The sequence below is a fragment of the Jatropha curcas genome, chromosome 1 (genome assembly GCF_041381405.1).
Source record: "Jatropha curcas cultivar XTBG-Jc1 chromosome 1, XTBG_Jcur_1.0, whole genome shotgun sequence".
NCBI classification, from domain to species: Eukaryota; Viridiplantae; Streptophyta; class Magnoliopsida; order Malpighiales; family Euphorbiaceae; genus Jatropha; species Jatropha curcas.
Window position 1 is genome coordinate 3,258,203 of NC_143151.1, and position 21,656 is coordinate 3,279,858.

Consider the following 21,656-nt stretch of genomic DNA (forward strand, 5'->3'; position numbering starts at 1 on the left):
AATTACTTCTCAAATCAGATATAATATTTAATACAAATAAAGAAGCTAAGGCAAATTCGATCAACGGGTGTTAGATGAGTGCTCTTCTCTGTTAGGCAATGTTGATGTTAGTATATTTATTTATTTTCAGTCAGTCAGTGAATTAGCTGTAAATAGTTAGTCAGGTGTCTGTAATTTATTGGGAGTTGAATTATCATAGACAGCATAAATATTTATTGGGAATGTTTTACTCTCTTTTTTATAAAAAAAAGCTTGCACTTGATAATTTTTCTTTGATTTTGTTAATAATTTTCAATAGATATTATAATTAGCTAATAATTAGGCTCAACGAATCACTCGAATTCAGAAATATATATATATATATATATATATATATTTCCAACACTAAAATAAATTTAGTTTGGTCACTCAATGTTTTATGAGACGAATTCCAACAACACATATATATGTGTTTATAAGTTAGCACATATGTATTTGTGTGGAGAGAGTGACAAAAGAATAATGGCAAACCACTAGTAATTTTGGCAGAAGACAATATGGAGTGGAGATTGATAGATTAAGATTTGAGAGAGAAAGAAGAAGGAAAATCACCATGAAAACTACAAAAGCCAAAGCTATGAAATCAAAATCTTGTTTCAGGCAATGAGAGAAAAATAGCATTTCTATTGGGAATAACCTTGAATTTGTACTCCATATCTAATTTGTCCAGGATGGGATATCAGGTGCAAGTTATGTTGATATTGTTAGAAATTGTCCATAGTTTGTTGTCCATGAGAAGTTGTCTTTTCATTTTTGTTAAGGAAAAACAACCCCCCGTTGTATAACTTCTAATATTATTACGATCAATTGAGCAGGAGTTCAACATTCTATTGTCTGCAACTCCGCCTTACGGAATTTTTTAACTTCTTTGTTTATTTCATATTCATAATAGGTAAAACATTTATTTATGCATTTTTAATTCATAATAAATAAAATATAAATTTATATTATAAAATAAATAGTCCAAAATTTTTATTATAAATTCTAAAAGTTATATTATAATTTTTAAAATCGCGTAATACTTAATAAATAATAGAACTTAACAAAAATAACACTATATATATATATATATATATAAACTTTAATTAGTGTATATTGTTGATAAATAATTAAGTGTAGCCATAAATTTTCATTACTTATTAGTAATATTTAGAATATGATATAGAAGAGTCTCATTTAGTTCAACGACTTGACCTTTAACTTTAGTAAGCTCAATCGTTAATTTTATTTTCCTCATAAAAACATGAGTTTTATAAGCGATTCATTTACACTTTAATTTTAATTTAATTTGCTTTCCTTATAAATATTTTTAAGAATAAGCATCATTTAAATTGTTAAAGTATATTATTTATTGTTTTAAAGTTCTATACATGTTCAAGTTTCAATTTCTCGTTATAAACTAAATTCTCTATTGTTAAATAAACTTGAAATTTATTTTTAATAAATAAAAAGTAAAGTAAAATATTGAATCCCAATTAAACATTAAAAGTTACTAAAACTACACCTATTAATAAACATAAATCACAAATACTTGAAAATATAAACAAATGCTTCAAAATCTTGGGTTTCATAGGTGTGACACCTAGGCGAAACACAAGATAGAAGTGAAGTACATAAAAATGAGCAAATCTTCAATTAGCAAGAGATCTTTTGGGCTATTGAGTTGGTTCTAGTCCAGAAATAAAACTATGCGAGCCTGAGAGCGGATAATATCTTGCTAAGCCTGTGCTGTCATAATAAATCTCATCGGAGAAGTCCATTTTTTTTGGTAAATTTAAACCCTTGAAATTTGTGTTCAAAATTATTTTTTAGTGCTTTTAGGGCAATTAATTTTGGGATTAACCGGTTTAAATTATATTAAATATGACAAAATGACTTAAAAAATAATTGAGAAATGACCTTATTTAAAGGTTGGCTTAACTACAGAATTTTGGACGCAGTCATAGGCTCATGCATTATGTCACTTCATAATTACTAAAGTTAATTATGCGTTAATCATACATGACATTATATAATTTTGTAATATTGTCTATATTGCACGAGCTAAGCATTACTAAGTCATAACAAACAAAGGGAATCCTTTCAAAAAAACAATGGAAAGAAAATAAAAAAATATATTAAAAAAAAAAAACACTTTTGGGATGCTGTGATCCAGAACATGCATGAATGACGAAAAAGGGATTATGGTACTAATTTGATGTGATTTGTTTTGAATAATTGGTTGAATCTCTGAGTTATGGCCATGCATGGTTTGATATGTATATTTATGGCCATGAAATGATGTGAATTGTTGAGTAAAGTGTATTAATTAATAAAGATTACATGGATGAGGAAGTATGAATTTGAATTGCTTGTTAAAATAGTTAAGTGTGTGCTTGGTTGATTCAAACGCCCTCCTTTCTTTAAGGATTCAAGCAATATAATTTTTCATGAACTCACGTCATTGTTGCTGGACAAGAGTATGCTATGTGAATCAAACTTGCCTATTACAACAACGATCAAACTTTAGTTTTAAATTAATTGGATTTGCTATATGAATTTTTTATTTTAATTATCCACTCTCATCGAATAAATGTCTATACAAAGTAAAGTATTGTGTTAGAAAAAAATTTAAAAATATTTGTTATAACAAAAAATTTTTGAAGAAGAATTTTAAAATCATTTGATCTATTAATTTAAAAAATATTTTAGAGAGCACCCTCCCGAACTGGATGATTGGTTATTACATAATTCTATTAATGTAACATATTCTAGATTGTGTTTGTCTTTTTAAAGTTGTGCTTTCTTTATTTTACCAAAAAAATATGTTAGCCATTAACTTTGAAATATGTATATTGAATACATGATCATAGTTATCCTCAATATGTATCTAAATAAATAAGAGTCAAATATATTTGAATTTTTAAATTATATCACAAATAATTCTATTTTTTAAAATTATTATGATGTCTTTATCATCTATTTAATTAATTACTTACTATTTGGGTCCTTGCGTTCAAAGAGTGGAAACTTTACAATAGTCAATCATACTTTTTGAATGGAATATACAGATTTTTTATACAGAAAGTGAAAATTTTTTAAACGAAAGGATATGATAGTGAGTTTAAGCAAATATTAAAAACATCATAATAATTTTAAAAAATAGAAGGACAAAAGTGCTAATTAAGGTCATTGAAGGACCTAAATAATAATTTTACCTAAATAATGACTTTCTACTTACATCTAAGTATTTGATAATCACCCATGTATTATCAAACACCAAACTAATATTGTGTGTCTCTTCAAATATGTTATTGTAAGATTTGGAGACTTACTATAAATAAAACTTAAGATTGTTTTAGGAGAATATAGAAGCTTTATTAAGGAATAGAATCATTGCTTCTATAATTGAAGGAACAAAGTTCTAAATACGAAAGCTAGCATAAAAAATAGCCTCCTTAACCAAAGCATCAATAGACATATTTGATTGTCTTCTAATCCATGTCAAGGTCACATTTAGAAATTATGCAAAGAGAAACTTACAATTCCGGCTACTCAAATCCCACTCTTAAAAGAAACTTAAGATATTATTCAAATTGAGAAATTGTTGAAATATAGATTTACTATGGGGTGAGAGGGATTTACATATGCTTCCCTAAGTTCTATTCTCTATCCAACATGAGATGTAGAACAAATTACAATAAGTATCATACTTAAATATCAATAATTAGGGGGAAAAAGAAAAGAAAAGAAAAGAAAAGAAAAGAAACGAAAAGAAAAGAAAGGCATCTTGGTTCTTAAGTATCCAACAACATCTACCTATAAAGGCTATAAAGAAAGGCCTAGGCTATATAATCCTACAAGAAAATTAATAATGATGGTCTCTTTTCTGTGAGGAGGAACATGGGAAAGAAATGGAGGGGCTTCTTCCGAATGGAAAAAGGTGGTAAAATAATGAAATTGGCTGTGACCAAACGCACACTCATAAGGGTCAACAATGAGGAAACAGTTTTCTCCACTAAAATGAAATGATATGATAATGGAGAAATTGTAATGAAATAAGCTCTTCACTCCTTTGGTAGATGTCAGTAATCTATCGCCTTCAAGAGTCTTGAGATGTGAAATGGCATTATTAAATCAATCAATTTATAAAATTAAAATACAACGTATAAAAAGACAAGGGGGGGAAATTGCCAATTGGATTTGGCTTCAAAAAGCCCTAATATTCCGCTCCTTTTGGATAGTCAACGGACAAGTGTCTTTTAGTCTTTGGTAATTAATTGTTGTGATGTATTATTAATTATCATTTTATCAGTAAATATGTTTATTATGCTACCAATCAATTTGAAATATAAATTTATGGAAGTAATCGATGATTTTGAAATTCTATTGAGAGGTCATTGACCACTATTAGTTGGTTGAATCTTGTTCCACAATGCTGAACATCATAAATTCAAACTCATCTATACTTTCTTTTCTTCTCTTACATTACAATGATGAAATCCACACCTTTTTTTCTTTTTTCTTTCTTTTCTAATTTTTTCTTATATATATATATATATATATATATATATATATATATATATATATATATTAGTTTCTCTCTTTAACATTTGACAATTTATATTGTTATAGAATATAGACTATAAACAAATAATGTCAAACTGTGTTCTGTTAAATTCGAGCTCTGCTTATTATAAATATACTTGAGTTTGAGCTCCGTTTGAGCTGTATTTGAGTTTAGTTTTACTTGCTTATAGTTTAAAGTTTAAAAACCAAAAATACCTCTTTATTGGTTTGAATTCGAATTTGCACTTGGCTTAATAATTAAGCTTGAGTTTGATTTGTTACACTTATAAACTAAGTTTTTTTTTTTTTTTTTTTGAATAAAATCTCAAGCAGCTCACGAGTGACTTAATTTCTTTACAGCTCTAGGCATAGATTTAGTATTACTTTTATTTACTTTAAATGTTTTTTTTTCCTCTTTAATAGGGTTCTTTTTACTGAATTTTCGTTTATCTATGAAATATTTTCAAGTATGGATTCAATATTAATTTAAGCAAGTTGTACTCACTTAAAAACATAAAAAATAATTGTATTTTCGAATACTATCCGAAATTTTATATGCAAATTGATCGGTAATTCAATTTTTAAAATAATTATTGAATTTAATCAAAATGAATTGATTTGATTCGATTTTCGATTAATGGATATTGCGTGCCCTGCAATATTTTTCCAACACAATTGGAAGATATAAAAAAAATTATTTATTGAAAAAAAAAAAAAGGAATTCTTGCTATTGCTAAAATGGCATGTTCTTTTTTTAACCAAAGAAATATATGAAACAATCGTTTTTTATCTGAATTTTTAGAGCTGAAGTACGAAACTATGAAATTAAAATTAATATTTGTGGCTTTCATCTAAAGATTTATGAGTAAAATAGAAAATCCTAGCTTAGGTTAAAAGAAAATCAGATAAAAATATAATCGGTGACACGATTAGTTGTCAAGGATGTTGACTTAAAGGAGGGAAGTATTATGCACATGAGCAAAAAAAACAACAACAAAAAAAAGTCAACAAGTCGGTTGAGTTGAAAATTGAATCATATTTTTTTCAGATCCAAGCAAAATTGAGCCATGTATAGAATGGAATTGAACTAATCTAAATGGATTTAGTTTTCAATTTTCAATGAATTATTTTTTACACCCAACTAAAAACTGAAAAATCAAAATTGTCTAAAAAACATAAATTTTATTTGTTAATTAGTAAAATTGAGAATTGAGTGTGATTGAGAAGATTTTGCACATGAGATCTTCAGAATTAGTTTATAGGTGCATCATGATTCGGAAAGTTGCTAAATGATTTGGGGGGTCATGGATCCGTCATAGGGTTGGAAATTTGATATTTTGAATTTTGGTGGAAATGGTGCTCTCAAGGAATTGAGTCGACAGAGGTGAGTCTTCTCTAAGATCATAATCTCCTACGTCTTTTATTTCCCTGTAGTTTCTCAACAGCTCTTTGACAACATTTCGAAACTTGGCGTTGTCTATAACCGGCTGTGTGTGGCTCAGCCCTTGAATACACGGTGCCACCACATTGATGTTCGCCTCTGCTTACTAAGAGATACATTATCATTACATTATTGCAATTAAAGCGAGTTGTACGCAGCAACATGAGACACGTAAATTATATAAATACAAGTTAAATCTATTAAAAGAACAAAAAATTACAATTTACAATTAAAAATTAAAGAATCAATATGTGAAATTTTCGAATCTAGCCATCCAAAATATCATTTATCTACACCTTTGGACTATAAAATCTAAAGATTTTTTTATACTTTACCTACGCGCTCTCTATATATCAAATTTGTGTTGCCATTGAAACTAAAAATTAAAGTAATATATATATAAACTCAGATGATGAAGAAATTTTATTAATTTCACACATCAATCTTATTAGGGCATATTCGATAAAATTAATTATTTTTGTAGTTATTAATTGTTTTAATAGCGTTTAGTCGTTAGTGACTAGCTTTTCATGAAACGCTAAAAAATAAACGTTACATAAATTAACTTTTCACATAACGCTATATTAATTTTTAAAAACTAATTCAAACGCTATATTATGAATAATATAACACTAAAAATTACTTAAAAATTTATTGTTCGGCGCAGTCTTAATATCACACGTCAGCGGTCACTTCTGAATGAAAGAGCATTGGAGTTGGACGTTTAGCCTATTGTTAAAGTTAAATTTGGTGGGAGGTTGACAAACAGGGGAAAGGCATGCAAAGATAAGGCACAAAGCATTACCGTCTTTTTCACGCATATGCATTTTCATGTCAGAAGATAGAAGTGTTTTTTTTTTTTTTTTTTTTTTTTTTTTTTTTTTTTTGCATCAAGTAAATTTGTATATATACAGAATATATTACAAATATGCACAACACAGTGCTATGATTCAAATAGACTTCAAGTATAATATTTTAAACACATTAAAGGGGATCCATTTAAGGACAGCTCAGTCTAATTTATACAAAAAAAAAAATCATTTTAAAGAGAGAAATTATATATTAATGAAAAAATTTGAAGGGGAGAGAAGTTCTCATTTCTCATTGTCTTAATCAACTTCAATGTTGATTGATGTAAATTAAGACTATATCTGTTGTTGATTTGTATTTTTTATTTTATCCTATCAAAGACAAGTCAACTTATTTATATTTAAATAAAAAATATTACAACGCTGCATGCGGCTACGAATCTACATTGTAAAAAGAGATCAATTGATCTTTTTTTTTTTATTTTCTTTTGATGCACATATATTTTTTTCAATTGACCCCTTTTAAAATTTCGAACAAATTGTTTTTATTATAGTTTATTATATATTGAGCAGAAAAATTTTATCTTGGATCCGCCACTGAATGCATATATCTGGAGGGATAAAAATCATTTTCAACTGTAGCTCCGTTTCCTTCCTTTCATCCATTCTTCAAACCAAACATAGCCTTAAAAGAAACATATGGCAAGTGTTGAATGCTATATATATGCAAAGGTCAACTTTAGTTTACTCTGTTATAGTTGGTTGGGTTTCTAATCATCAATTATAGGGACAAAGAAAAAAAAAAAGGAAACGAAAACGAAAATGAAAATGAAAATGAAAATGATTTGCTAAGATTTCACCGAAAGCAAGATTATCCAACTAGCTATGTCCAGGCTTGTAGCTACTCGTGCTGCACATATACAATGATGGAAAATAACCCTAATTTTGCTTTTCTTCTTTCCCTTTTATAAATCATGATCTCTTTTCTCAGTTTCACCTTCTATCTATTCAAGAAATAGGACTTCAAAATTAAATATCTCATCACTTGTACAATGAGATATGCCAATATTGTGCATCTATTGGGTCATTAATCTACTAATTCAGCAACTCTATCTTTTGTTTATTGGACGAAATCAAATTTTATATCACTAATATTGACTTTGGTAATAAGTTTTTTCTATTCTTATTAATATTATTATGTTAATATTAATAACAAATCTCAAGTTAATAACAAATATTTTTTCTTTTATCAAAACCTAGTTATTAAATATATGTTTTCACAAGCTTTTCATCCAATATTCTCAGTATTTCTTATAAAATTATCAAATTTTATTCTGCTATTTTACTTATTACAGTTAGACGGATTCGATTGACAAATTAAGTCTAACAGTTTAAGCTCAAATCAAAATCTTTAACTAAAAACTGTTAAACATGAAAAAAGAATTAAACTTTTAGGGTCCCAAAGACAACAATATTAATAGTTTAATACGAGGACAAACCCAGCTTGTCAACTAGTTATTATTATCCAAATAAGATACCCAAATACATAAGATACCCTCAAAAGCCATTCAAGAAGCTAAAAAGGCCTGTGACTCTTTTTCACGTTCGAACCCATGTTTCTTGGAATCATCAGCACTCCATATGAATATACCTCCTAACTTTTCTTCATTTTTGAGTTCCTTGCATGCTTCAAAAAACCCATTTTCAGGGCTTAAACCTCCATTGCTACCATCAGAACTGAAGCTAGCAAGGATTTGACCCCCTCCATAATGTTTAGCTTGTTTATTAAAATACTTAACAAATTGAGATGTACTAATTTTTTCATAGGCATAAAATTGAAAATTCACATAATCTATTAAATTCCCATAATTTCTCCACAACTCCAAGTAATTGCTCTGGACTTCTCCATCGTCATCATAGGGTGCAATTGAAGCAATTGATATTATCCCACTTTTCTGAAGACTGGTTATCAACTGTCCGATGCACTCGGAGAATGTACTAGGATCTGATTTGAAGTGCTCATAATCAATATCGATCCCATCCAAGTTGTAATCTTTGATCATATTAGTTAATGAAGAAATGGCATTTTGCACCCAAGATTTTATAGACTTAGGTGCAAAAAATGCCTTGTGATCTTTACCAATACTATCTCCGCCCAAGCTTACAACAACCTTGACATTAGGGTATTTATCTTTTATTGAAGCAATTTCTTGAGGAGTGATATGGGTTGATGCCCAAAAAGGATTGAATTTTCCATCGGTGGGTGAAGGTTTTTCCAGGTTTGTGTAGTCAATTGCAAACGCAAGAATGAAATGGAATTCCACATTGGAATTTATAGGCACATGGGATAGCTTGATTGAGTCAGATTCTGCTCCAATGTACTCCCTGAATAGCTTGGAATTGGCAGCTACAATCAATCAAATGATTAAATCAAAAGCCATCAAGTCTTTAATTAAATCAGGAGGGACAGTACCCCACTCCTGGAAATAAGACATAAAACCTGCTGCCCTAACTGGAACATGAGCAGCCTGATTGGCTGATCTCTTGACAGAAACAACAGAGCACTTATTTAATTGTTTAGAAAATAAATTTGGAATTGAATTTTTCAACTTAATCATTAATTTCTATTGCTTGGAAACCAAACAAGCTATGAAATGTAAGATCTATGGCTTGGAAACCAAATTACCTTTGCATGTTGTGAGGAAAAGGATTACGAGGGTGGCCAAGAGAGCGTTGCAGAGCTCCATTAATTATCTTGAATTAATAAACAAGAATATTCAGTACATTACTGAGGCAAATATATGTGTCATGCGTCGACTTGTATATATAGTTGTTTTCTATAGTTAAAACCGCTCTGTAAATTAAATTATCCCTTTTGACTGCTAGTCACTGTTCTTAGTTTTAATTAATGGATGCAGGTCTGCAATATTCAAATTTGTCCATTATTAAGTTTTATCTTCTTCTAATTTAAACAAAAAAAAATTTGCAAAGATGGTCTGTAAGATTTGTATTTATTTGTTGTGATTGAGTGTCCCTTAGCTGTCTCAGTTTTTGGAATCTCTGAAAGTGGCAAGGGATCCCTTATCTGATATTCCAAGAATCATGGGATACTTGTCTTACGTTTTCTTCTTTATTATCAATTTTTTTCTATATTTGTGGTTTGTCAGCTATAAAACAGCAGTACTTTATGTTGGGGATAATATGAGTTTATTCATATGAAGAATCATCGAACATAACAGAACAAAGGAAGCTACGACACAGCTCCCAAACAATGCAGCTAGCATGTGAAAGAGATGCTCTTGATCTTGCTAATTGTAAGAGGTGAGCATCACTATATGCTTGCCGACTGATCTAACACAAGGACTCATGAAATTACCTGCATTTACAGTCAGAAAATAGTACTCACTTCGTTTCATTTGATACTCTTTTGCTGTACTTATATAATTAATGAAGGGGTAATTTAATCCAATTATTTTTATTTTATTTTTAAATTTCATGTAAAGTCGAAAAATATCAAATTTAACGAAGTGTCAAATTTAATCAAATTTGAGTTATTCTTGAAAAATGTTAAGAATTATTACAAATTTAATTTTCAATATTTTTAATTATAAAAATTTGAAAACGGATAACAGTCTTGAATATAACATTCATGAAATAAAGTTCAGTTTGTCCCGTGAAATTGTGATTTATGGGAAAAGAACTATAAAATTAATTTTTTATTCAATTCACTCTCTGAATTTGTAATTATGCGCAATTTTTCCAAAAATCCTAAATTCTAGCATAATTTGCCTTAATTCTTGTGTGAATTTAGGCTTTTTAGAGTATATTTCATGTGATTACAAATTCAGTATATAAGTTGAGCTAAAAAAAGTATACTTTATAGCTTTTTTTCACGAATAAAAAGTTCAAAAGACAAACTGGATTAAACTCCTAATATATACAAGTACTACTTTCTAGAAATTACAATCCTAATGCCAACATATCAAGATAGAGCAATCTAAATAAGGACAAATAGAGCTTGGAACAACTTGTAAGGCAGGGCAGGGCAAGGCAGGACAAATCAATTATATCGTAGGAATCACTTTAGACTAATTCTTTGTTCCCATAGGAAGATTTGTTTTTCTCAGAGTATTATTTTGTTTCCTTTCAAATTTTTTTTTAATCCCTCCATTTTGTCATCTTCTATCCTTTTCAATTAACTAAGTGCAATTCTTTGTCATTAATGTTTATTGCTGAAACAGTCACTGTGCATACAACTTGGCAAGTGAAATAAAATATTATCTTTTGACTCAAAAATGCATAATACCCATAAAATTTATGAACTATGTTTTGTGAGTATAGAAGGTAATGTAATTATATATATATATATATATATATATGATTTATTGAAAGTTTCAATTGTTGGAAATACTGTTATGAGCTATATAATAAAAATAATTTCCTTTTGATTCATTAAATTAGTGAAATTTAGTGAATTCAGATATTTCAAATCTCAGGTATTACACCTTTTTATATTAGTAAAAATATCAATTAAACTACATTTATTTTACAATATATGTCGGATTTGTTATCATATAGTGATATAGTATTAATTTATTAATCAAAGTCAAACAAAAAATAACGATAATATAGTAAGAAGTTAATGAATTCACATGGTTTTGCATTGAGAATTAGCTACCTCTAAAAAATTAAATTCCATGGAAGAACAACTGGACCACTGAGACAACGTATATCCAATCCCAGTATAAAAATTAATTAATGTCTTTGTCAAAATTAAAAGAACGTTTATTCAAAATAAAGGTCTAACATTTATCGGTAGCCCTTACACCATTATATAATAAGAAAAAGAGCTAAGAATGTTCATCTCACACCAAGCTACACAAATCTTTCATTTCTTAGGAAAAAAAAAAATGGAACTCTCCAAAATTCTTATCACTCTTCTTCTACTCCAAGCACTAGTCCCTTCCCACACCTCATTGATCGAAGCAGCTCCAAAAAGCTCCAATCTTTTTCGAGAATACATAGGAGCAGAGTTCAACAATGTCAAATTCACAGACGTTCCTATTAATCCAAACGTAGATTTCCACTTCATACTCTCATTCGCCATAGACTACGATACCTCAAGTTCTCCATCTCCAACTAATGGAAAATTCAACATTTTCTGGGATTCTGATAATCTATCCCCTTCTCAAGTTTCTTCAATCAAAAACCAGTATTCCAATGTCAAAGTAGCTTTAAGTCTCGGAGGCGATAGCGTACAAGGCGGATATGCATACTTCAAACCTTCATCCATCAATTCTTGGGTGTCTAATGCAGTTTCTACACTCTCAAGCATCATCAAACAATACAATTTAGATGGTATCGATATCGATTATGAACATTTTGAGGCTGACCCAAATACATTCGCAGAATGCATAGGTCAACTTATTACAACACTTAAAAGAAATGGTGTAATCTCTTTTGCTTCTATTGCTCCATTTGACGATGATCAAGTTCAAACCCATTACAAAGCTTTATGGAAAAAGTATGGAAATGTAATTGACTATGTCAATTTCCAATTTTACGCGTACGATAAAGGAACCACAGTAGATCAGTTCATAAGCTATTTTAAGACTCAAAGTGAGAATTACGATGGCGGTAAGGTGTTGGTGAGTTTTATCAGTGATGGAAGTGGTGGATTAACACCAGAAGAAGGGTTTTTCACAGCTTGCAATAGGCTTAAGAGTGAAAAGCAATTGCATGGTATTTTTGTTTGGTCTGCAGATGATTCTAAGGCTAATGGTTTTCGTTATGAGAAGCAGTCACAGGCATTATTAGCAATACCTCACTGATCTTGTGCATGTATTATTATATATTTCTCTATGTTTAGTATTCTACTGTTATGTATCAATATATATATATATATATATATATATATATATGAATGAATTATGATATCATTAAAGCTCTGCTATATATTCTCAGTTTTTCTTATCTAACTACTAAGAATTTTAAGAAAATATTTGCAAATATTCTTATAAGCGAAACTGAATCATCAAAATAAAGGATTAACCAAAAAAGAAAAAAAGAAAAATCACAACAAGAAAATAAAACAAAATAAAGTACTAACCTTTTTTATAAATCATCATGGTTCAATGCTCCTAAGTAGTCACTATCCTCATAAAAAAAATGCTACTAAGTGGTCACACAATCTGTAATTAGCCAAAAGAATACCTTTTACTTGGTAGAGATTGTCTTGAATTTTTCAAAGTTGGATGTGTGTTTGCCCAAAAAGGTCAAACTCTGGTTCGTGGATTGAGCTTCTAACACCCAGCTTATGGTGTGATAAAATTTTTAAACATATTTTATAAATCAGTAACAGCCTGTTTGATTTTCTTAAGTTCTACTTTTTGTAAAATATATAGAAAATGAAAGTTATCGAATTCGAATCTCTGTTCATCATAAATGTTATCACAAAAAGTAACTAACTAATAAGAAAAATAAATAATATTTTTAATTAACTGAATTATATGCTTATGTTACCCGTCCTTTATTATAGGGAGTAAAATCCACCAATCCGAATAAAAAAATTATTTTTAAATATAATTTTGTTAATATATAAATTTAATTGAGTTATTTTTACTGATTTTAATATTTTCCTCTTATTTTTAATTTTTATATATTTTATATATTATGTATAAATAAGTTACGATAAAAAAGTAATTAATTAGAAAAGAAACATGGATTGTCGCTCAGTTAGCAGCGTAGACTGAGCATGTGAGAAGAGCTCTTGAATTCGATCATTACTAAACGCATATGTAAAAATAGGCAAAAAACTTTAATTATAGCTAAACTCCTAACCGAATTAAACGGTCCAACTAGAAAAAAAAATAATTATAATAGAAAAATATAGTAATTATATTCCTAATTAGTTGAATTAAATGCTTATTTTATACATCATTTATAATAGGGAGTAACAGCCAGGAATCCAAATAAAAAATAAATAAATAAACATTATTCAGGCTTTTCTAAAAAAGAAAAAGAAAAAGGAAAATCATGTCGGTAAGTACGGCGTCTATGATATATCGCCAGCAAAAGTAGTTAAAGAAATACATTTGCACAGTTTTAATTGAAATAAAAAGAGAGATGTCGTTGGGTTTGTAAAATATATGATCCATATATTTGAAGTAGGCAATTGTTTTGTTATTTTATTAATAATTCTTAAACTTTTATTTGAGTTTTTAAAATTTTATTTGTATTATATTGTTTTTATGACAAAGTATAATAAAAATATTCAAATAATTTTTATTCCAATGTATTAGAAAGTATTAAAACAAATATACATTTATTTTAATTGTTATAAAGTACCAAACCTGTTAAAATAAAAACACACAAAAGCATTGTTTAATGGTGAGTGCATTACGACCTCGCAATAAATTCAGGTTCAAATTCATTTCTTGATATTAAAAAAAATTGTAAAAAAAAGAAAAGAAAAGAATATTTATTTCTGTGTTCCAAAAATTTTCAAAGATATATACATATTTTCATTATTGCTAATAATTATTTTTTTAATAATTTCTTCATTATTGCTAATGAATTTCTTACTTGTGGAAAGAATATTTTCATTTAGCTATTATGACAGTTAAGCTGTTTGTTTTATTTATTTTTTTTTTTTTTAAGAAGATGAAATTTTAGCCGTTTATTAATAATTATTAGTTATTACCCGTTTAAATTATATGGATATTCACATTATCTACACTCCAAAATTAATAAATATAAAGCAAATTATTGTTTTGTTTTATTTTCCAATGTCCAAACCTAAGCGGTGGATAAAAATGAAGAACTCGAAGCATTCACACTCACGAACCGACGCCTATTCCTCTAACTAACGGTCAAAATCTTCATCTCTAAGTAAAATTCCTTCCTTTTTCGTCAGGTTTCCTTATTTTCTTTGCCTCTATAAATTCAGCACAGATCATTTGATTCAGAACAGAGTTTCGAAAGATGGTTTATGAAATATGGCTAATTCCATTTTTTGGGCAAGGTCATCTTCTTCCCACCATAGAACTCTGCAAGCAAATTTTATCAAGAAATTTCAAAACCACGCTTATCATTTCATCTGATCTCTCCTCCAATATTCCTTCCTCTTTAACCCAATACCCACTCTTTCAAGTAGCCGAATTACCCTCATCGCCGCCGCCGCCGCCGCCGCCACATTCGGCCCCCGATCCTTTCCATCGACACCTTCACCACCATTCAGAGATGGCCCAAGGCATTGAAGACCTCATAGCGAAACGATCTGAAAATCCGGATTCGACCCTGCCGATTTGTGCTGTCGTTGATGTTATGATGAGCTGGACTAATGAAATCATCAAGAAATTTCAGATTCCAACAATTGGGTTCTTCACTTCTGGCGCTTGCTCTGCGGCTATGGAGTATGCTATTTGGAAGAACCACGCGGTAGATCTGAAACCTGGAGAGATCCGTTTGCTTCCCGGGTTACCCGAAGATATGGCTCTAACGGATTCGGATCTTAAAACAAGACCTCATGGTCCTCCTCCGGCAGGAAATGGTGGCGGGCCACCACCTCCAGCAGGTCCTCCTCCGGGTGGAATTGGCGGACAGCAACCACCTCCACCTGGACCACCGCCTGGTTTTGGACGACGAAAAATGGGTCCGCCGCAGCCCGGTGCTCCACCGCCGTGGTTGGAAGATACCGAAGCGTCCATTGCGTTGATGATGAATACGTGTAACTTTCTAGAGCGTCCATTTATCGAGTACCTAACTAACGAAATTGGAAAACCAGTTTGGGGTGTAGGTCCGTTATTACCCGAGCAATTCTGGAAATCGACCGGTTCAATTTTACAAGACAACCAAATTAGAGCCAACCGGCGGTCCAATGTAACTCAAGAAGAAGTTCTCACTTGGTTAGATGCAAAAGCACCCGGTTCGGTTTTATACATAGCATTTGGTACTGAAGTAGGACCTACAATAGATGAATACACCCAATTAGCAGATGCATTAGAAGCATCAAACCGACCATTTATCTGGGCAATTCAACTCAATTCAGGTCGAGTCGGTCCACCTAGTCAAACTGGTTCAGACCAAGGTTATTTTCCTCATGGTTTACAAGAAAGAGTCGGAAAAAGAGGTTTGATAATACATGGATGGGCACCCCAATTGTTGATACTGAGCCACCCATCAATAGGTGGATTTTTATCACATTGTGGATGGAATTCTAGTGTGGAAGCAATTGGAGGTGGAAAAGCAATCTTGGGATGGCCAATTAGAGGTGATCAATATTATAATGCCCAATTGATAGTTAAACATCTCAAAATTGGATTTATGATTTCTAATGATTTTTCAAGACTGATTAGTAAAGATGATATAATTAAAGGAATCGAGAGGTTGATAGGAGATGAACAAATCAAGAACCAAGCAAGATTGCTTAGTGCTCAATTTGAAAATGGGTTTCCAATTAGTTCAATTAGTTCTTTAGATGCTTTTAGGGATTTTATTATCTACAAGAAATATAAATTGTAAAGTTTAGTTGCTTAATTTTTAATTTTAAATTTGGGTGCTAGTATGGAAAAATATGATGTAATGCAATTATGTATGAATTATTACTAAGATGTTATTAATTAGTTTCTAATAATTTTTTATTATAGTGTAATTTATATTTTTTTTTCTAAAAGGTAAAATAAAAACTTCATTGCATAATGAATAAGTTTAAGTTGAATGATATTAAATTTATTAGTTTACAATTTAATAGTTTTGAAATTGTAAATTTGAATATATTCAAAAAAAAAATGTAAATTTGAACATTAATCATAATTTCAATGATCAAGAAAGATTCCATCAGCCTACTGATATATTCAAATACATTATAAAATAAAGTGAAATAATGAGATAACATAGTACATTTTGACATCCCGGCAAAAATTTCGACAAAAATATTTAATTATGAAAATTTTTCACATTTTATTGATTAAAGATAAAGTTGAAATACCAAACAGAAAAATTAATAAAATTGAGGCACTAACTTTATAATTATACTTAGATTATTAAACATATTTATATAAAAATAATTATTATTTTTATAAATTTTTTTTAAAAAAATTTTATTTTCTCACCTTAATATTATTTTCATTTTTTTCCATTAATAATTTACTATTTATATATACACTATATGTTCCAAGTGTTTTCGTTACCATAAACATAAAACCTTAATGTTCCATAAACCCAAATAAATAAGTAATGGCTTTGAACTTCATTGTTAAAACAATTTTGGATATCTGAAAATTGGACCCAATTTTGTAGAAACGCACTTTTCTTCTTTAATATGATCTTTGAACCAAACCAAGGCCCAATTTGAAACTAGTGTTTTTAAGCCTCTTTTCATGTTTGTATTGAAAACTTTCCTATTTTCTTATTTTTATTTTTTCAAAATATAAACACTCCACCCTTAATATTTCAAAATATAAATAACAATCACATTGCTTTTCAATGAGCTAATAATAATTTAATTAGTAATTAAGTAATTAAGTAATCTATATTATTTTCATAATATAAAAGAAGTAATAGTTTAATTTTCTAGTACGTTTCTCATAATAAAAGAGAAGATAGTAACTGATCAATAACAATTTATGGTCTTATACCACTACAATATTAAAAATTGGTCCATTAATCTAGTATCCGCCTCACGATATATAAATAGCTCATAACCTAATTATATTCTAATTATTATATAGATTTCAAGAATTCTGCTAATTTTACCAATTCCTTTTCTTGTGGAGGGTTCTATTATAACACAAAATGGCAACCTTTTGTATGGTGAAAGACGGGCTACCAAAGCACATGAGGATTGATTAGAATAGATTACATTTCGATAAAAACATGTGGGAGATCATGTCCTACTACTACCAATTTCAATAGGAAAATGAAAATGGAAGTTGTTTTTACAAGTGGTTTTCAACAACCACAATTAGGTGATGAGTTAGTGTCAACACAATTTAGATAATACATTTACTCTCACTTTAATTATCATAATTTAAACCTCCCCTTATGTTTCTATGTATGTACAATCAAGTCATTCTACTAAACTTCCATGTGTAATTGACAAATTAGCAAAATTTAGATTTATGTTTTTATCTACCCTCTCTCCTTTTTTTTATATTGGAGATGAAACGATTGAAATAGTATTTGGGTTGTATTTATAACAGAGGATAACTCTTCCATTTTATTTTTGTAACGGAGATGATTCAAATTCGAGACCTTTTACTGCTCATTTTCAAACAAATATTAGAAGAATAACCAGTCTATATTTGATAGGCTATATAGCTTTTTTATTAATACTGTCTCTGTTACATAATACTTAGTCACATTTGGAATTTCACGTTCCTTAAAAAACACATTAAACATGTTTAAATTACAATAAATTATTGATTAAATCGACTATATTACCCTTAATTTACCAAAGTTGGAAACACGTAAATGCTTCTTATGAGATTAGACATTGACAGGAGATATAGAGAGCTCCCTCCAACTTTGGAATCCTATGCTTTGGTCACAAATAAATTTATTTATTTATTTATTACATTAGTGTGAATTAGTAATTTTTTTTTTCAAGAATAATAATATCAAGACCAAGCAGTATTATTAATTTATAATATAAAATTTTATCAAGTTGATATAGTACATTTATTGAATTTTTTTTTTTCAAATTACAAGAGTTAATATTTATTTTCTTTTTTATTTTTTATTTTCAAAAAAAACCTTCATATTGGTATAATTTCATTCTTTAACAAAAGCCAAAGTGATATTAGTCCAAACCAGAAGTAATGTACCTAAACTAAGTAACATGCCTATTATGATTGCTATGCCGTGTGCTGTCAAAAGCTAAATCGAGATTTTTTTTTTTAACCTTTCTTTTGGGTTTTTATCTTTTCCCTTGCAAGCAATTACAATGTCACATGCTGAGCTACACAGCAAAATTAGATTACCAAACCCCTTTTTTTTTTCTTTTGGTTACAATCTTTATTTTGTATATTTTGATTGAATATATAGTAATTTTATAAACTCTGTTTTAAATTTATCAAATGAGTCTTCCTACTTCTAAACTATTTTAGGCAAATCCTTCATTATTAGATACTATATTAAATAAAATATTACAAAATAGTATTAGATTTTTTTTTTTTTTTTTAGTACAATGCAAGTGATATTATTGGTAGAAAAAAAAAAAAAAAAAGAGGTGGATTGATTAGGAAATAGAATAAAATTGGGGGATTTCTTATGTATTTTGTTTTAACGTGAAAGTGATAATAGTACGATGCAAAGCCAGCAGATATAGAGCACCTGTCATTTCGGTTCTAGGCAGAATGAGTATGATCCATTAGATCTAATCTTGATGGGCCAGGTTCAGCCCTTTCCTTACTAATTATAAACATGCCATGTGTCCCCACCCCAGACTTTTGGGCAGAATCTTTAACTTATTTTTTTGCAATTTTTAGGGTGAATTATTTAATTTTATAGTTTGGTGAAAATTAAAGGATTTTTATGTTTTAGAAAATAATTAAACCTTTTTTATTTTATTTGTTCAAATAAATAATTTTTTAAAACATTTTGCTGATTTTTATTTAAAAACATTCAATAAAGAGTTATCTTCTATTATATATATATTATTCCACTTCTTCTGGTCTCTTAATAATTAGTGAGATGAGATAGTAGAAATCTTTTATTTTTTGTCTTCCTACCTCTCGTAGTAGATGTAGAGAGTGAGAGCTCACGAGTTTGAATCCTCTTCACCACAAAGTTATCATTAATTTGGTGAATATTATTTAAGAGAAAGGTTGCCCCTGTTGTGCAGACCACAATGTTATATATCGATCAAGTATATACTGAAACTAATTCTTCTTTATGATATCATTTTCTTTTGGTTTAACGATAACTAAAATGAAATTATCGACTAATTTTGGCGCATCATATTGAATTTATGCTTTTTTTTTTTGTCTAACTAAGCTAAAAGCACACTAACAATATTGGAGTTAGAAAATTCATAAATAAAAATAAATTATTTATAATTTGAATCGAAAAATGGAATTTGGTTCGACAAGTTGATGAGCAAATAGATAGCATTAGTAAGTGTAAAGACTGAATTGTAAGTTGATGTTGTAAAGTAAAGAGAAAAGAAAGGAAAGGAGTCCAACTTGAAATACACCCTACCAACTAACAGTTTTCACTCGGAAGCGTTTGGGTACGAATATAGCAAAAGACCGCTTTCTTTCCTTTTCTTTTTTCATGAGATATATGCACATGAAACATTATACAATCTTCAGCACTTATAACAAATATCAAAACTCATTAAAAGCACGACGAAGACCCTGTTCTACAGTTTTAGCTCTTTTAGTAGTTGTAAGTTGTTAGATATTAGCTGTTAACGGTTAGTTATTTATATAGCGATTTAAAATAAAAGTGTTCGGTAGAAATAACCGTTTGATTAACTATTCAATGTAAAACGATAAAAAACGGTATAGACATATATTGCTGCAATGGAGAACAAGACAAAAACAAAGGATCAATATAGGTGTCATAAAAAATTTATAAAACGTTAAATTTAGTGAGTATAACATTTCATGAAACATTGCCTCAAACTCTAAACGTTAAGATTGATATTACATTACCGAATGCCATAACTAATTAAGATAGTATTTTAACCAGTCAAAATACTAAACACTACTCCAAACATTGTTCCCGATTAAAGCCTTAGGAAGAGTGGATATATATATTGTTACTTAGAGCTTTACTAAATGGCACAAGTAGGGGTGGCCACGGAACCGCCGGTTTCAGTTCCAAAAAATGTGTAACCTGAATTGACCGAAAATTGATGGTTCCGGTTACGGTTTGGAACGGTTTCAAAACCAATAGTTCCTAACGGTTCTCCAGTTGAATTTTTGGACGGTTCACATAATTTTAAAATAAAAAACAGGAAACTTTTTTTTTTTTTGACATTTAAAATTTAAATATTTATGAAATAAATTTTAAAAATAACTTTAAGACAAATTAAAAAAAGGGGCTTGAACTTAATTAGAGGTTGAAGAAATTATTTGACAATAGTTTGGACTATAATTATAAATCGAAAAGCTTAGATAGATTGAAGAGTAGAAAAAAATAATTTGATATGAGGAGAATGAAAATAATAGTATATTTTATAATAAATCTAAAAAACATTTAACTTTCACAAATACCTTAAAAACTAGCAGTTATATAGTCCTTTACAGTAGTTAGGAGAGTTAACTTGAAAATTCGATAAAATTTTTGAAAAAAATAAAAAGAAATTATGCTGGAACACAGAAATTGTATCAAAAATATTTTTTGCATAATTTATAGGGTATAAATAGAAGAAGGAAACTTGGAACCTTCTTGTCCCCAAAGATCACCTCTTTAGTGTTAGTAATCCAAGCATATCTTGGAGTGATAGTGGGGATAAACATTAACTACGACCTGTTTCTTTCCAATTTCCAAGCATGTGAAATGTCAGTGAAAAGAAAAGCCTCACGTGTGAATCTGTATAAAAGCAGTGAAGTAAAACTTACGCAGCATATTACATAGAGTATGTCTCAAGTAATAACAAAAATACAAATAATCAATTATTTACTCCTTTCATCTTATAAAATTTTGGTTTTTTTTTTTTTTTTTATCTTTTTAATTATTCTGAATTACTGTCATATTTTTATTTTCAAAAAAAATTATATTTTATTATTTTATCTTTATTTAATGTGGATCTTTGTATATATATTTTTTATAAATTATAAATTATCAAATCTTAAAATAAATGATTAAAT

At 28.9% G+C, this 21,656-nt stretch overlaps 3 protein-coding genes across 3 annotated transcripts; 2 read left to right on the top strand and 1 right to left on the bottom strand.

Annotated features, from left to right (window-relative positions):
* Nucleotides 1-8,286: 8,286 nt before the first annotated feature.
* On the bottom strand, nt 8,287-9,619 carry LOC105628347 (chitinase 2). The gene is made up of 2 exons (XM_012209740.4): nt 9,524-9,619; nt 8,287-9,244 (listed from the first exon to the last, which is right to left on the bottom strand). Exons 1-2 carry the CDS (start codon nt 9,582-9,584, stop codon nt 8,406-8,408), a joined length of 900 nt encoding a protein of 299 aa, XP_012065130.1. The 5' UTR covers nt 9,585-9,619; the 3' UTR covers nt 8,287-8,405.
* Nucleotides 9,620-11,721: 2,102 nt separating this feature from the next.
* LOC105628181 (chitinase 2) lies at nt 11,722-12,776 on the top strand. The gene has a single exon (XM_012209548.4). It carries the CDS (start codon nt 11,748-11,750, stop codon nt 12,666-12,668), a length of 921 nt encoding a protein of 306 aa, XP_012064938.1. The 5' UTR covers nt 11,722-11,747; the 3' UTR covers nt 12,669-12,776.
* A 1,854-nt stretch (nt 12,777-14,630) lies between these two features.
* On the top strand, nt 14,631-16,478 carry LOC105628179 (UDP-glycosyltransferase 73B4). Its single transcript, XM_020676995.2, has one exon. It carries the CDS (start codon nt 14,821-14,823, stop codon nt 16,357-16,359), a length of 1,539 nt encoding a protein of 512 aa, XP_020532654.1. The 5' UTR covers nt 14,631-14,820; the 3' UTR covers nt 16,360-16,478.
* Nucleotides 16,479-21,656: the final 5,178 nt, after the last annotated feature.

Excerpts from the sequence above, each read along its gene's own strand:
- LOC105628347 (XM_012209740.4), bottom strand. The coding sequence starts at position 9,584 with ATGGAGCTCTGCAACGCTCTCTTGGCCACCCTCGTAATCCTTTTCCTC. Across the intron at positions 9,245-9,523 it reads TTTCCTCACAACATGCAAAG|CTGCCAATTCCAAGCTATTC; the intron begins GTAATTTGGTTT and ends GATTGATTGTAG.
- LOC105628179 (XM_020676995.2), top strand. The coding sequence starts at position 14,821 with ATGGTTTATGAAATATGGCTAATTCCATTTTTTGGGCAAGGTCATCTT.
- LOC105628181 (XM_012209548.4), top strand. The coding sequence starts at position 11,748 with ATGGAACTCTCCAAAATTCTTATCACTCTTCTTCTACTCCAAGCACTA.